This window comes from Rattus norvegicus, chromosome 13 (genome assembly GCF_036323735.1).
Source record: "Rattus norvegicus strain BN/NHsdMcwi chromosome 13, GRCr8, whole genome shotgun sequence".
In the NCBI taxonomy this organism is placed as follows: Eukaryota; Metazoa; Chordata; class Mammalia; order Rodentia; family Muridae; genus Rattus; species Rattus norvegicus.
Window position 1 is genome coordinate 47,699,431 of NC_086031.1, and position 16,662 is coordinate 47,716,092.

General features: G+C 47.9%; 1 protein-coding gene across 10 annotated transcripts in view; it reads right to left on the bottom strand.

Moving 5' to 3' along the window:
- Positions 1–8,726: 8,726 nt before the first annotated feature.
- Positions 8,727–16,662, bottom strand: part of Atp2b4 (ATPase plasma membrane Ca2+ transporting 4) — a 99,233-nt gene continuing 91,297 nt past the window's right edge. For 9 of the 10 annotated variants that reach the window (XM_039090642.2, XM_039090644.2, XM_039090640.2 and 6 more), the window contains one exon: positions 8,727–12,994. In XM_039090642.2, coding sequence (XP_038946570.1) covers positions 12,692–12,994 — 303 coding nt within the window. In that variant the 3' untranslated portion in view covers positions 8,727–12,691. The remainder of the gene's footprint in view (positions 12,995–16,662) is intronic. The other variant, NM_001005871.1, reaches the window with a different exon arrangement.

A 16,662-nucleotide genomic window follows, 5' to 3' on the forward strand; every position in this document is an offset into this window, starting at 1 on the left:
GGCAAAGAGATTAAGATAAGAAGGTGGGGAGTACTTTCTGAGAAACAAGGCGCATGCTTTAAACCGGATTCTTCTAGTGTCCCTTGAAACCTTTCAAAATCATTTTAGGAGCCCCGTGTGAGGTAAACTAGTAGGGCTGGTTTTATTTTTGCTTATTTTCCTTAGTTAGGGTCTCACTGACCTTGAACTCTCCATCCTTCTGCCTTAGAATTCCAAGTGCTGGGATTATAGGCATAAGCTGCCGTACTAGGTCTGGATTGGTTTGAAACGGACTCAACATATGTATATCGGTGAGCAAAGTCTCCTGCTGGAGGTGGAGGGCTGCAGGCTACGTCATCAGTGCTGGCAATGCAGATTCTTTTCAGACGTCTCCAGGAAGGCAGGAGTTCTAGTTAAAGGTATCATAACTGGATTCAGATGATTCTAACACCCAGAGGATCCTGGCAGTTCATCTGCCTGCCTTTCTTTCTCTCTCTCTCTCTCTCTCTCTCTCTCTCTCTCTCTCTCTCTTTCTTTCCTTTCTTTTTTTGGTTATATTTCCTTAGATGTAAACTGGCAACAGTAAAAGTTTGTATACAATATTCTTGTGAAAATTAATTGGTCCCTTAATGAAAAATTTCTGGTTCTGAACTTGCAACACACACACACACACACACACACACACACACACACACACACGAGTACAGGAGTTCATTAGACAGGGCCTGCTATGCTGTTATAGCGACATTAATCTCATCCTCTAATATTTAATTAGATCTGTCTCCATTGCCCTCCACCCCACTGTTACTTTACTCTTTAAACACAGAGCCAGCCTGGCTCTATCCCAAACAAAACATCTGTAAAACCACCACCACCCTTTTTTTTTTCTTTTTTTCGGAGCTGGGGACCAAACCCAGGGCCTTGCGCTTGCTAGGCAAGTGCTCTTCCGCTGAGTTAAATCCCCAACCCCACCACCACCCTTCCCATATCTATGACATCCCTCACTGGGGGAGCCAGTCTTGGCTCTCCCTTGGCATGGTGTCTGGTCTAGATGGCAGCTCCCCTGTGGGTGCATGCACCACACACAAGCCCTTCCACTCTCACTTTGTATGACGGGTGCCCAAGTCTCTTCATTTTATAGGCATTTTTCTTCTTTTGTGAAAGTCCTGTAAAGTCCTATCTGAAGTCCTATGCTGGTCCTTTCTGGCTTGTAGGCCTTGGGGTCATTGTTACTCTCGGATTGTTAAGAATGTTATCTTTAGAAAAAAATGTAATAACACACACACACACACACACACACACACACACAATGTCACCACTGAATGAAAGAAAAATAATAAAAAAGGACAGAGGGACACAAGTGTTCTGGGAATGGTGGAGGAAAAATGTAGGTAAAAGGGAGAGCACAGCCAAAGGCAGAGACGTCTGGGAGAGTCCAGGGTGAGTCTGATCCTGAGTCAAGTGAGGAGATGGGGGAGAGGAAGGAAGGGAGGAGAGAGGGGAACCAGGTGCAGCAGCCAAGAGGGGAAAAGGTTCAAAGGGCTGGGTAAAACCAAAATATCTGGATTATATAGAGAGGATCCTCTGACGAAAGGGCACCTCTACCTTTGGGCTGGAGACTTTGGGGTAGAGGGCAGGGTATGTCAGCCACACAGTGTGACAGATAGGGACTGAGGGATGCTGGGAGAACTGGGAGGTGAGGTCTGCTTTGATATGTTACATAGACACTTCAGCCCTTTGTCCCCTCTGCGAGCTTTCCCCTCTAGGGACCTGGGTCTTTTTCTGGGTCTCTGTGGCTCTGTATATGACATGGAATGGTCCTAAGCATATTGCAAGGGACTTCTGCCTTCGATGTGCATCTCATCTCTTTGAGTGGTCTCTGAGACCCTTGGGGCAAAAGAGTGGAACCCTTGAGTCTAAGAACCCAGAGTGGCACAGTTGACTGGGCCTCTCCCATGTTTTCTTCAGCATTTCTTGCTGAGTTTTTGATTCACAGCAAGATGGTGTGAGACACTGAGGACCGCTCAGCTGCTTTTCATTCTTCCTGTGTGAACACAGGGGACAGGAGACAAGGGACAGAGGCCAGTGCTGCTCTCACAGGGAGGAACCCTTAGCACTTGTGGCCGGTCTCTGACCCACAAAGTTACCAGTAGCTCTTACTGGTAACCGGTGCTCTTTTTTTTTTTTTTTTTTTTTTTTTTTTTTTTTTGGAGCTGAGGACCGAACCCAGGGCCTTGCGCTTGCTAGGCAAGTGCTCTACCATTGAGCTAAATCCCCAACCCCAACCAGGAGCTCTTATCTGGGGAAAAACATGTCTAAATTGCCTTGTATGAAAGAATGAAAACGAATCCAAACCAGGCTTTCTTTTTTGGACGTTTTGGGGCTGGGACAACCTTAGATGACAGGGAAAGCTCCCAAGAGATCTCCCTTCCCCCTTCATTGTTCAGTCCCTGAGGCCTTTCCTGTCAAGGCAGGTCTCAAACAGAACAAAGGCAGCAAATACCTTCTTTTTGAGCTAAGGATGTGGGAAAACCAGTATGGTTCCCTCCCTTCTCCACTCCCACCACAACCCCACCCAGGACCTTTGAGCAGCCTAAGGAACAGTCAGAAGTGAGGACTGAGGCCAGGCTAGGGGCGATCTCTGCACACCCTCTAAGACTTGGATCCTGAGAGGGAGGTGGTTGGTATTGCTAACTGATAAGGAAGTTTCAAGGGCAGACCAGGCCTCTGCCTGCTTGGTTCTTCTGGGATTCTCTATTTAGCAGCCTCCTACAGTGTCCCAGGAGACCGACCAGCCTGTCAGCCACAGAATAGTGGTGAGGAGGTGCATCTGGGGAAAGGAAGGTCTGCTAATAACAACCCAACTTTTCTTGGTTGCAAGAAAAAAGCTGCAAGTGGCCAGAGTCCCTCTTCTAAGAGGAAAAGTGGGAGGACAGTTGACCCCTGGGCCCTGGCAGGAAACGGTAGCACCCAGCACAGGGTACAGTGATAACCACAGCAGGAACCAGATGATTGTAGCAAGTCTCAGGGGAGGGGAGAGGCCCAAACACCTTCCTGTGGTCCAGATGGTGAACAGGACAAGGGGAACCGGAAGACGGAAGGTGTAGGTCAGAGCTGTTTTCTTTGTGACTCTTAGAGATGAGTAGAGATGCCCAGCACTAACCATTGTGCCAACTCGCTGACAGGATGCCCCAAACACTTGAAGGGGTTGGTACTTCCTTTTGTGTGCCACAGGACAATGGCATGGCAATGGGGCTTGGACCTCTCTGTACTCTTAGCAGCTTAGGTCACCCGGGTATGGCTTTCTACTGTCTTCCGGATTATGATCCGGAAGATCTGCACGGCAGATATCGGGGTTGGCCGCCATTGCACCCTCGGCTAAAATCCTGCAGTGAACCAAAGACTCTGACTTTTCCATTTTCACTTTTCCTTTGAGTCTCTCAAATAGTTCAACCTGTGACCTCCTTTCAGGCCTCCATACAAATAAGATCCCTTGCTTCAGGGCTGACCCTTTCTGGCCTTTTTTCATTCTCCTCACTTTATCGTGCTCTGGATTTTGGGCAGGGGGCGGGCGGAGGGGGTTGTGTGTCCACAAACATCTGTCACAACTGCCTTCCCTGACCACTCTGTTCTGTTCTCCCATCTTGTCATCTGTGTTCCGACGTCCTCCTGTCCCCCACCCCCACTTACCTTCGTCTCTACCCTGGTCCTAATTACCTCTCGATAAGGTACGTCTTTGTGTTGTCTCTTTCCCATGAGACTGAATTGAGAAAGGCGGTGGGGCTGGGGGTGGGGGTGGGGAGTAAAGGCTTCACATAATTAAACGTCAGTGCACACGCTCCTGGCGTGATCAATATTGCTGTTCTTGCTACTGATTGAGGGGACAGTGTCCAAGGACAAGAGACAAGAGTACAGTGGCCTCCCACAGGTCTTGCTGGGCACAGGCTTGGTCAGTTGATTGACAAATGCATTCTCACCCTTCAGAAATGTGGAGCATTTGCCTTTGTTACAGACACAGGTGGCTGGGCTGGAGGGGGAAGCCTGCTGGCACACGTCCTGGTATGCGGTCGTGTTCAAAGCACACAATTACGCTGCATTCCAGAGAGATAAAGCAGTGGAAGGGAGCTTCCATTCAGGCTCTGAGAGGTATTAATAACCGCTAGAGGACTGGAGCAAGGATGGACAGAGTGTCAGAGTTGGAAAGACCCTGAAGTCTTGCAGTGAGTGTCAGAGGGTGAGGATCTGACACGTGCCTTTCCATTCCCAGGCCCGGCTCTTCCCGCCTTGCCTCAAGCGGCACCCACTTCTCTCCGATTTACACCGTTCCAGCTGGATTGCATCTCTGGCTTTCCAAACGACGGTTCTTTCTACATCAAATTCCAGAAGAGTTTCCCATTCCACTCTACAACCAGCTAGACAATACTATCAACAGGCTGGGCTCCAATCACTAAGTTTTATACATTTTATTTCTGCATGTGTTTGTTTAGAAAAAGCAGGGGGAAGATTCTTGAGGTGTCTGAATTAGCATGGGAGATACATATATCTATACATGGGCATATGCATACACACACATATGTGGAGGCCAGAGGTCATCCTTGGGTGTTCTCAGCAGTCATCCACCTAGGTTGTTTTGTTTGTTTTGTTTTGTTTTTTGTTGTTTTCTTTGAGATAGGGCTTCTCTCTGTGCAGCCTTGGCTGTCCTGGAACTCACTCTGTAGACCAGACTGGTCTCAAACTCAGTGATCTGCCTGCTTCTGCCTCCTGAGTGCTGGCATTAAAGGCATGCATCACCACTGCCTGGCCAGCCTAGCTTTTTGAAAGAGGGTCTCTCATTATCTGGTGCTTACCGGTGAGTCTTGGCTGGCGTCCAGGGAGTCCTAGTGCTCTGTCTTTGTCACCTCAGCACTGGGATTTCAAGTACACACCACAGCCAGTGCTTTGCTTTTTCGAATGGTTGGGGCCTGAACTCTGGTCTTCTTGCTTGCAATGGTAAGCAATTTACCGACTAAGCTACGGCCTAAGCACCCTGTTTAATTTCTTTTGTTGTTAAACTAGAATCTGTAGGGCTGGCAGAGACCTTCAGTGATTTTTCTTTTAATTTTTGTACATTTTAATTTATGTGCATGTGTGCATGCCTGCTGTATATATGTGTACCGTGGCTGTGAAAGGAACCTGTGGAGACCTCACAGAATTTCAGATGCTCTGAAAGGTGAAGTTACAGGCAGTGGCGAGCTGCCCGATGTTAGCACTGGGACCTGAGCTGGGGTCCTGGGGAAGAGCCACAGATGCTCGGAATTGCCCAGTCATCTCTTCAGTCCCTGGGTGAATGTTGCCAAGTCATTTTAAAAAGATACAGCTACTCGGGGAGGCAAACCCAACCCAACCCAACCCAAAACGCAAGGGGCTAGAGAGATGGCTCTGCACTTAAGAGCTCTTCTTGCTCTTATAGAGGACCTGAGTTCAATTCCCAGCACCCATGTGGTGTTCCACAACCATCCCTAAAACTCCAGTTCTAGGGGACCCGCCCTCTTCTGACCTATGTGAGCACACACAGTGCACAACAGACCCATGCGGGCAAATAGACACATGAAATACAATAAATCTAAAAGACAAACAAGCCACTGTCTTTTGACACTGGGCCTTACTCTGTAGGTGGATCTGGAACTCAGTTTGTAGCACAGGCTGTTCTCGAACACATTGTTATCCTCCTAGCCCAGGCTCCCAAGTGCTGGGATTACAGACCTGCGTCACCACACTGGTCAAAAAAGAAACAAATCCAAAAATGAAACAAAACAAAACAAAAAAGAAGAACTACTATTTTTATCTAACACCTGTGCTCTGAGTCATCTTTGGGGACTTTCTGACTTTTGTATTCATTCGGTATCGCAAACAAAAGCTTTTAACTAGGCCTAGTGTGAGCATCTGTGATTTGGGACAAATCCCGGGTATAGGAGTGTCATGGTTTGAAAATGCTTGGCTCAGGGAGTGGCACTGTTTGGAGGTGTGGCCTTGTTGGAGTAGGGGTGTCACTGTGGGCGTGGGCTTTAAGACCTTCACCCTAGCAGTCTGGAAGTCAGTATTCTGCTAGCAACCTTCAGGTGAAGGATCTAGAACCCTCAGCTCCTCCTGGCCATGCCTGCCTGGATGCTGCCATGTGCCCATCTTGATGATAATGGACTGAACCTCTGAACCTGTAAGCCAGCCCCAACTAAATGTTGTCCTTACAAGAGTTACCTTGGTCATGGTGTCTCTTCCCAGCAGTAAAACCCTAACTACGACAAGGATCGCTTGTGCTGTGCTTGGATGAAGTGCCTGCTGGAAGGAGAAGTCTCTCTACAGGAGGCACTTGGAGCAAACTGAACAACACCTGAGTTTGTACACAGAGCCCAGGCCTGCTGGAGTAAAGCAGAACCATCCCTCGGAGCGTGGTGATGCCAGAAATGTCAGCAGGTTGCAACCTGTGGGTCTGGACCCCTTTGAAGAGATCGAATGACCCTTTTACAGGGGTGACCTAAGACCGTCAGACATATCGGATACTTAAATTATGATTCGTAACAGGAGTAAGAATACAGTTATGAACCAGCAATGAAAATAATTTTATGGTTGGGGGTCACCACAACATGAGGAACTGTACTAAAGGGCTGCAGCATTGGGAACCACTGAGTCATGCAGACAGTTTAAGCATTTACTTAAAATTCATGAAAAGACACTTAATTTCGGGGTGTCATTTGACTTCCCAAACACAGGAGTTAATAATTCCGTAGTGTAAACGTTGCGATGGCATGCTGTGTGTGTGACACCATCCTCTCAGAGTTGGCAGCATGTTCTTTATTTCCAGGGCGTCTCTAATGTTTTCTAGGGCCAGGGAAGTGATGCTAGTTCAGGTAGATATTACTTGAACCTTTTTAAAATAAAGATTAATTTATTTATTATATGAAAGTACACTGTAGCTATCTTCAGACACACCAGAAGAGGACATCAGATCTCATTGCAGATGACTGTGAGCCACCATGTGGTTGCTGGGAATTGAACTCAGGACCTCTGGAAGAGCAGCCAGTGCTCTAACCACTGAGCCATCTCTTCAGCCCTTGAAAACAGTCTGATTAGAGAAGTTAAAGCCTTGTTGCTAGCTGGCTCTACATTAGGATTCAGATTTTAAAGAAACTAGTGTTCCATATGCCCATGCCTATGGAGAACAATCTGGGACAGGCAAGAAGGCGGGAGAAAAATTCTTAGGCTGAGGGCTGCAGATATGGCTCAGTGGTTAAGAGCACCTGCTGCTCCCAGGACCCATAAAGAGGCTCAAAACCATCTGTAAGTCCAGTTTCAGGGGCTCAAAAGACATCTTCTGGACTCCCTGGGTACCAGGCATGAGGTACACAGACATACATGCAGGCAAAACACTCATACACATGAAAACAAACAAACAAACAAACAAACAAACAAACAAACAAACGGAAACTCAAGGGCTGGAGAGACAGCTCAGCAGTTAAGAGCTCTGGCTGCTCTTTTGGAGAACCTGGTTCAATTCCCAGCACAATATGGCAGCTTGGAACTGTAACTTTTATTCCAGGGGACCTAACACCCTCATGCCAGACATACATTCAGGCAAAACAGCAATGTGTATAAAATACAGATAAATTATTAAAAACAAACAAAACGGGCTGAAGAGATGGCTCAGCGGTTAAGAGTTCTGGCTGCTCTTTGGAAGGACCCGGGTTCAATGCTCAGCACTCCCATGGCGACTCCCAACTGTCTGTCACTCCAGTTCCAGGATCTGACATCCTCACACAGACATACATACAGGTAAAACACCAGTGCACATAAAAAAAATTAAAAATCAAAAGAAAAACCCTTTTTTGGTTGTTTTTTTTTTGAGACAGGGTCTCTCTGTGTAGCCCTGGCTGTCCTGGAACTCCATCTGTAGAGCAGGCTGGTCATAACCTCACAGAGATCCTCCTGCCTCTGCCTTCCAAGTGTTGGGACTAAAGGTATATGCCACAATTACCCTGCCAAAAACTTAAAAAAAAAGATGTAGCCTGAGACCACCAGGGAACACTGGCTGCACTTCGCCAACATACTGTTCCTAAGGAAACCCAGGTAAAAGACAGGGTCCTTTTCTAGAGGGGGGTGATTTTATACTGGGGGTCAGAGCTACAAGAAGGAGTCACCTGAGAGATAGGTCCATCCAGAGGGTAATGGGCTATCTTCTTTAAACAGAAATTGGGGTCTAATACAAGCCATGCCCAAAGGCAATGAAAGGGACCGTTAGAGTCAAAACACTCACAGAGAATGCCTGCAAAGCATCTCTAGAAGGGGGACTAACTTTGTCAAAAGACATTTTAAGAAGAGGAGGGGGCAAAGTGAGGGGTGGGGAGGGGTGGGGAGGAGGGGACGGATGAGAAGGAGGAGGACTTGTGCCAGGCACCTCTTGCTCATCTTCCCCAAGGCCTCACTCAGGACAACGTTCGAAGGGCCTGGGTTGTGAACGCTACCCAACTCTAACCATGGTGTGCACAGGAAAGCTGGCTCTTCAAGGGAATGAGGCTAGTCCCAGGAGCTGTGAGCCCCTGAAGGAGGCCTGTCATGGTAAGAGGCAAGCTTGGGCCCTGTGCTTACCTGGTGGTGAAGGTAAGGCCATCTTCAGCCCCAGCGAGCCCCAGCGGTGTGACCCCAGGGTGGAGACAGGCAGATGACGGCGCATTTACAGGTGGGCAAGGGTTTTTATTCTCAGTGCATGGTGTTGGTTTCTGTTCATCAGCAGAAAGCTTTATTGGTTCCAAAAAGTTACACCCTTTAAAACTCCCTTTCTTCCCGTGTCAGTTGGAGAACACATTTGTAGTACAGATTTGTCGGTTTATAGCATCCCCCCCCTCCCAAGAGCCATATAAATACATGCAAAACATTATACATAGAGCTTAAATAATATCAAATGCAAATACAGATTGGGTGCACTGTTCAGCTGAGCTGCAAACTACGGCCACACACGCTAGGATACACATTGCTTTGATATCGTAATGTCTGACATGTAGACCGCGAAAGTCAATTTTCTTTTTTTTTTCCTTTTAGTTTTGTACAAAAATACCAGTGCTCATTATACCAGTTGCTGAGAAGAACTCAAAATTCCTATCTGCATGCCCATTAGAAAAGATGGCGTAGAGCGATTTGTCAGCACATATGTGGCATATTTATTTACATATGGCATATATACATATGGGGAGAAACTCTGGGCCAAAGGCCCATTCAGCTGCAGGGGTCTCACCTCCCATCACCTCTCCCAACCAAGAAGAAAGGGGGCAGCAGGCAGAACTGTAGACCTGGGAAGGCAAAAGTTCTGGCTCTCAGCTAAATGGAAGGGAGGGAGAGGATCTGGTCTATTCTGAGGAGGAGGCTGGAATGGCTTTAGAACAGCAGGCATTGCAAGGGCCCACCCCTACCAGTGCCATGGGGTGGACCCTAGATGCAGAAAGTGATTGAATGTGCAGATTGGGATGGTGCCACAGGTAGCTTCAATTGTAAGGCAAGGGGGATGGGGAGAAAGAGGAGGATCTGGGAGAGGATTCTGGCACACTCAACTTCCCTAGGGCTTTCAGCAGTGAGGTAACCCCTCGGATTGATCTTTGAAACTCTCCCCTAAAGCTTGAAGGCAAAAAGAAATCCAACCCCGGGGAACCCACAAGTGCCCAGAAGGCTTCTAGCTGGTCTCTCCTACAACTTTTGGGATGGGAAAACTGCCACAGAGGATATCGTAGAACTGTTGAGAAGGACCTAGTCCTGAGACTGTCAGACAGAGCTAGAAGTAACCATTGCTGTTACATTGATCTTTTCCAGTTTGGAGCTCTGGCCCCCACCTGCTGTATCAGACAAAAACAGCAGGATGTTACAACTCAGAGTCATACACAAAACCTCACTAGTGGCATCTCTCCAGGGGGAGGGGAAAGGGGAAAACATAAAGAAATGCGGACCCCACGTCAGAGTACCCTTGCTGACTAGGAGAGACCAGCCATCATTGATACTACTCTGTTTGCTAATTCCTCAAGAAACAGAAACCCAACTGATCCTTGCTCCTGAGTACCAACAAGTCTGCTCTCCTCCAAGGCAGCATCCATCCATGGCCTGACAGACAGCTAAGGAGCCTCTTTGTGGGTGTTTCCCTCACTACCTGCAGGTTTTTACCCGTTTGTCCAGGTTTATCAAAAGAGGGCTCTAGGATATATTCTCTTCCTCCCATCAGACCTCTTTCAAATCCGGAGCACCATTTAGGGGAAAGTGTCATTAACTTATATCATATTTACTCACTGCCACCTGGATTACTGAAACTGAATAGACAAGAACATATAAAAACATATGCACAGAAACACTTGAACTCACTCAATTCCATATCAACAAAATTTATATTAAAAAAAAGTCTAGAACCCAACAATTTTTTTCCCCTAAATATAAAGATGGCCGTTTGGAAAAAGGAAGTATGGTATATTGGTTGCTGTCGTTGTTTTAACCAGTTACAAACGTACTGAGTCACCTGTCATGCCAAACAGCTGGTGGTGTGCTCCTCTCCACGGCGTGGCATGGTGGCACATTATTTGAAATTCTTTAAACAATATATATATATACATATATGGCTGACTCGTAAATGTCAGTTTCTGAGCTAAAGAAAACTATATTTTTTGCATAATATTTCTATATTTTCTCTCTTACTATGGAAATTACTGAAAACACACACACACACACACACACACACACACACACACACATAAACATGTTGACTTTTGAAAAAGTAGACACAAGCCCTCAGGAGTAACCTGTCAGGCACCACAAGAGTCTTTTGGGAGCAAGGATGGTAAAATGGCCTTTGAAACTTGTTATTGGCTTGCTTTAAAAAAAAATGATCTGAGGTAATAAAAGAGCTGACAGAATCAAATCTTCTAATGTACTTAAATATAGTTGAACAGCTAACACCTCGAGGGAGATGCCCCCCCCCCCCATGAGGGAAGATTGCTGAAGTATGTAAGCCTTACAAAATCCGAATCCAAACCTTCTCTCTACTTCCTATAATGATGGGCTGTGCTGGAACGGGTGTGAAATGGTGTTTGTTCCTTCGCTCACCCTCCCCTGGCAGCTTGGGTGAAAGGTGGGGTGGGAGGAAGATTGCTAGAAAAAAGACTACAGGTGGTCAGGCTCATTTTACCGTTCTTTCCCAAGTGGAAATCTGGCTGTTTTCATGAGCCTCACTCGCCCTCTTATTCTCATCACCCTAGAAAGAGGGAGGCAGGCTTCACTAACCCAACAGTGGATGGGACTTGGGGACATCGACTCGATCCACTGCACAAACATGCTTAAATCAGCCAGCCGAGATACACATGGAGCACCTGTGCTTCCTCCTCATCCCAGTAAGGCAAAGTCCCTTTTGGTGAAGTTCCCGGCTCCCGAGAGGCTGCTGGGCAGAGGGTGCTCTGGGCAGTGTTCAGGGCAGAAAGGCACAGACTTTCCCAGGCAGCAGTGGAGACAGACCCTGGAGGAGGGTATGTGAAGACAGAGAGGTTGGGGGTGGGGGCAGGAAGCTTTCCAGGGAGGGCCTTTAGCCCCTTGACTCAGCATGCTGTTTGGGCGCCTCCTCTCTTCAACGTTAGAATGTTTGCAAAAGTTGGGGACCTCCTTAGAGACGGAAAATGTTGTGGGACACAACAAAGTGTAGCTCCTGAAGGACTGGCGCTTTAGTCCTTCCCAAGGGTTCTTAACATTCATCCTCGCCTCCCACGACAGAAGGAAGCTCCTGCTCTGGGAGAGCCTTGGCAAACAAATGAAACCCTTGAAAGTAGTCTGCTTCAGTGACTTCTGGTCCTAGGCCTGCCCCATGTTGATCCTGAAGCTCCTCGAGCAGCTGGAAGGCAGGGTCATGGCCCCCTCACTCTTTGCTACCACCCCAGGCAAGAAGGAAGCTCAGGCCTATGGTCATGGCTGATTTCCCTGGCACTTAAAAACCCCTATCCACCCAAGAAGACATTCAGAAGTTGGTGCTGACCTGGTAAGAATAGGGAAATATTTCACTAGCTCATTTGCTCCAAAAAGACCATTTTAGAAAAGAAATCTGCCTGCCTCTGGAACAAAATGAAAGGTTCTACTGGGGCCAGTAAGGGTCAAATTGACTCAGTTTGGCCATGCCCTTTCCATTCTTGTAATTACCACGACATAAAGAGAGTGGGAAGAGTGGATGAAAGGGAAGATGGTAAGGGGCAGGTGAGATCCAAAGAACCCTGGGGGACGTCAGACTGAAGGGCAGAAAGAGCTAGAGGCCTTAGTGTGCACATTTTCAAAATAGGAAAGAACATTTTAAGGATAGTCACTCTACTGAAACGCGAACATGGGGCGTTTGTCTCTCACCGAGCCCACGACTTAGCTTGTGAAATCTCCAAGTCAGAAGGGGGTGGTGGCATGTGTGGGGGATGCTGGGGAGACTTTGGGTTGGGCGACGCTAAGAGGATTGTCACTACTTCTTTAAAATGACAACTGGTACGCCTGGGGAGCGGAGCTACTGTTACCTGCCCAAGGTCTGACCGAATCCATGTAGGTCTGTGCTTCTTCATGGTCAGGTGGGGGTTCTCACATGCTTAGGAGCAGCTGATGAAACAATGACAAGTCCCACCATCACATACAGATAGGACAGATGAAGAGAAAAAGGGGAGAGCAGGGACGGTACTCAGAGGATGGACGTTCAGACCGGTGTCTCCTGGCTTTGTAGAGGGCTGTTGGGATGGGAGGCAACGATTTGCACTTGGTGGCAGTCCACGGCATTGTTATTCGTGTTGTTCTGTGAAACAGTTTCAGCATCCGACAGGCGCTTGGTAATCCGCGACTTAGAAGCCAACGAAGGACTTTCCTCTTGATTCAGGAAGGACTGTGACATTTCATCGTCTGCGGCGTACTCAGGTTGGGTCATGAAGCTGTGGATGGAGACCTGGTTCTTGGATTTATGAATGACGTCTCGGAAACTATGAAATACTTTGACCACTCTGATCTATAACCAGGAGAAACAAGAAAGAGGATGAGAAGACGGGGGTGGGGGTGAGAATCGGCAAGCAGAACAAAAGAAATTAGTGGTTTGAGGAGAGAAACAAAACCCCCAACTACAAAACATGATGGCTCGACCGCCCGCATCATCACGCGGCTCGGATCTCAAGCCCAAGGCGCGGAGTGACTGAGGGCAGACAATAAGGATGTTTCAAAGGTTGCGTTCCAAAAAAAAAAATAGCACAAAGCAAACTTAGCATTCCCAAAGAATCCACTCTTAAAATGAAATAAACCAAGAGATTGGTTAGTTCTTTTGGATAGAGGACAACATGTTGGAACTAGGTGACATTAATGGAAGAACTTAAAAGGCAATTCACACAGGTGACTTTCTGTATTGAGGCCAAACCTCTTGTGAATGTGGGATGGGAAAATTACACTCTGCAGCTCTGTTATCCGTTTAATCCCCTCAAAAGCCAACATCCACCAAACTGCACATGATAAACACTGGGTGACAAGTGACCATGGATACTGTGCACAGGCAGACAAACCAATCTTCATTCCACAGCATGCAGGAAATTCAAAGTCCCTAACTGCTCATTCAGAAGACATGCACATCTCTTTACATCCCGCAACCTCTGCTGTGTCCTCTCCCCCACAGAAGGGAGTTCCTCCTCTCCATGCCCTCTTCCCCTAGAAGATGCAGATAAAACACAGGTGTGAAAAGCAGTCTTTCCCTGTCTACTGAGGAAGGCCTGGTGTTTGCCCTTCAAGTACAGCCATGTCTAATCCATAGCAATGTTGCTCAAACACAGAGTGTACATTCGTGCGGCTCTGCCCAGCCATTTGAATATTGTGACGAGGAACGTGACATTGCGTGAGGATGCAGAGGGGCCAGGAGAGAAGCCTGATCCAGAAGGCAGGCTTCAAATGAGTGGCTTTTCTGCCTGGACGGTTGAAAAGAATGAAGGAGACACTTTGCAGTGTTCCTGGGTAAATGGGCAAACGTGTTGCCCTGTCAGCCTTCGCTCTACTGCATAGAAGGGACTTGGTGACTCAAGAGTCTAGGGAAGACACTGTAATGAATCATGGGGGCAGCTTTGGCTTAGTCCTAAGCATCGACTCCTGTTTTCTACATGTCTGAACTGTGTCACTCAAGTGTGGCTTTGAATATGGGTTTTGTCTGGGATTGTGGTGTCAGGGAAGTTGTATACCAGAGAGAAAGAGAGGGAGGCCAGGAAAAGCTGGTGGTTCCAGGGTGTCTTTTGTTGGGGGAGGTGGTCAGTTTTAGTATGATTCAGACCCATTCTTCCTTGGAAAAGAAACGAGATTGATAAGAAAGAAATTGTTAGGCTGGGGAGGAGTTGGGGGGAGGAGTGGGTGTCAGGTAGTAAGAGTGTCTCTTTAATTCTACTGTTTAAACAGAACCACACGGCCCTAGAGGAGAAGCGAGGGTGTGGAGGTAGCAGCACACACAGCCAGCCACATAAACCAGCTGGCTTTTCTGTCCTGGGTCCTCTCAGAGTTTTACAGATCCCTCAAAGATACGGGAGCCTCACCCTCTCTTCTCTGGCTTGACCTTTCTCCTGTTGGGGTGATTAATAACCCTCTTATGGGCAAACAAACACAAGAGTTAAAATGAAGAGGGAGGGGCTGGTGGGAAAAATAGGGCCACCTTTGGGTGTGTCCCCATTTAGACTTCAGGGCTTCTAGGGGAACCAGCCACCTGGAAGGAAGCCCAAACAAGGAGTCAGGGAACTGGGGAGAACTCCCTGGCTTAGGGGCTGGAGGAAAGAGTGAGGCATAGAGGCATGAAGGCTCAACTCCAACACTGGCTCAGAGACCATGTGCTGATGGGCAGTCAGTCACACAGTAAGTATATCACCAGCTGATCGAGCCGGGCATCCTCTGGGCCTGGAGCACAGGATCTGGTGTGGGAGCAGTATGTGCTGGAGTTGGCATGGAGAAAGCAACACACACACACACACACACACACACACACACACACACACACACTTAGCCAGGAAATGTTTCCTGAGGGGCTGATTGAAGGGTAACTCCTTCACCTGGAGGGACCCCAAAGCAGGATGGACCACCAGTGAGTGTGGAACATACTTGGAAGCTTAGTGCTGATCTGATGAAGGTGTCATTGCCCTATGGGAATACCATATCTTTCTACTCCCCTTTCATATGCTAGGGGCAGAGAGATACAGAACTTCCTTGTAGAGGAAAGGAAGCTTAGGGACCTTGAGGAGATTGGATGTACAATCGAAGTCATTTAAAACACTCTGGGATGGGGAAAAGAGTTTTAAAATATACAACTGGAACTCCTGGGACCTCCAGGGGAGGGACATGCCAGAGAAAGAGTGGGTGTGGTTCGTTTCTTTTTGGTCTAAACTTTTAGGGGCTTAGGGAATGTGGTTTCCCAGTTCCTCTGAGCCCACCGGTCTCTGTTCTCTGCCATTAAGTCCCCAGGACAGCCAGCACTAGCTCTTTCTATCAGAGAAGCGGATGAACGATTAGGCAGGACTAGTTAGTTAGAAAGGGAGGGCAGAACTAGAGAGAGAAGAGATTAGGAGAGGAATGTGGCAGGACTAGGAGAGGTTTTGCACTTCACAAGGCAAGACCTATTCAGTGTCTTCAGGCCTGCCTTTGGGCCTCAAGAAACAGCTGGTATCACTGTAGCCCCCACTCTCAATTCCAAATTCATACCAGAACTTTTATGGGTAGCTAACGGGCAGAAACAGGTTGAAGTCAGGAAAAGCTGCCCCCGAGGTCATGCGATCGATTACAGGCAAAACCCGCAACTCTGAGTTGGCTGTGGGGAGGGATAGACCAGAGACGCAAGTATTTAAAGTCTGTAACACGTGTGAGGAAACCGTGCTGACTGCCTCCCTTCTGCTTCCCTTTCGGGGAAAGTAAAATAGACCAGGAATAGGAAGGCATTAGCAAGTGTCCTATAATCTACCAGGGGGATCAGCAGGGCCTGGGCTAAAACCTGACAGGTGCTAATTAAATCTGGACAGCCGGGGTTTCCTAAGACGGAATGCAAGGGCTGGCTGGACAATCAAGTTAGATGAAAAGATGAGAAAGGGGGAGGGGAGGGCGCTAAGTAACAATCCCCCGGCCTCGGCCACCTGAGGGCTGGGGTGCTGCATACCACCATGTGGGCCAATAAAGTTTTCTTTCTCCTACTCGTATGTGCACTAATTGGTTCTGGAACTAGAGATCCATTTAAGGTCACCTTAAAGGTGAGACGACATGGGTTGAACTGACTTCTTTCCAATCTAAGTTACAACTTTGGTTGTCAGCTACCAGTACGCTGGCAGCTAAAAGGACTGTCATCGGTGGGTGACCAAGTTCAGCACTGGCTCGGTTAGGTTAGGACACCCCCTGGGCAGAGGCTCCATCACCCCAAGTATACTGCCTCCTAGGCCTCCCTGGGCACTGACTTCACATCTAAAGGGGCGGAGTTAGAAGAGGAGGGGAGGAACAAAGCAACAGGCAGAACCTGAGGTGAAACAAAGAAAAACCAAACCAAACAACTCAAGGAGAGAAGCAGCAAGCAATGCAGAGGGCCAATCAGAGAGAAGCAGCAAGCAATGCAGAGGGCCAATCAGAGAGAAGTAGCAAGCAATGCAGAGGGCCAATCAGAGAGAAGCAGCAAGCAATGCAGCG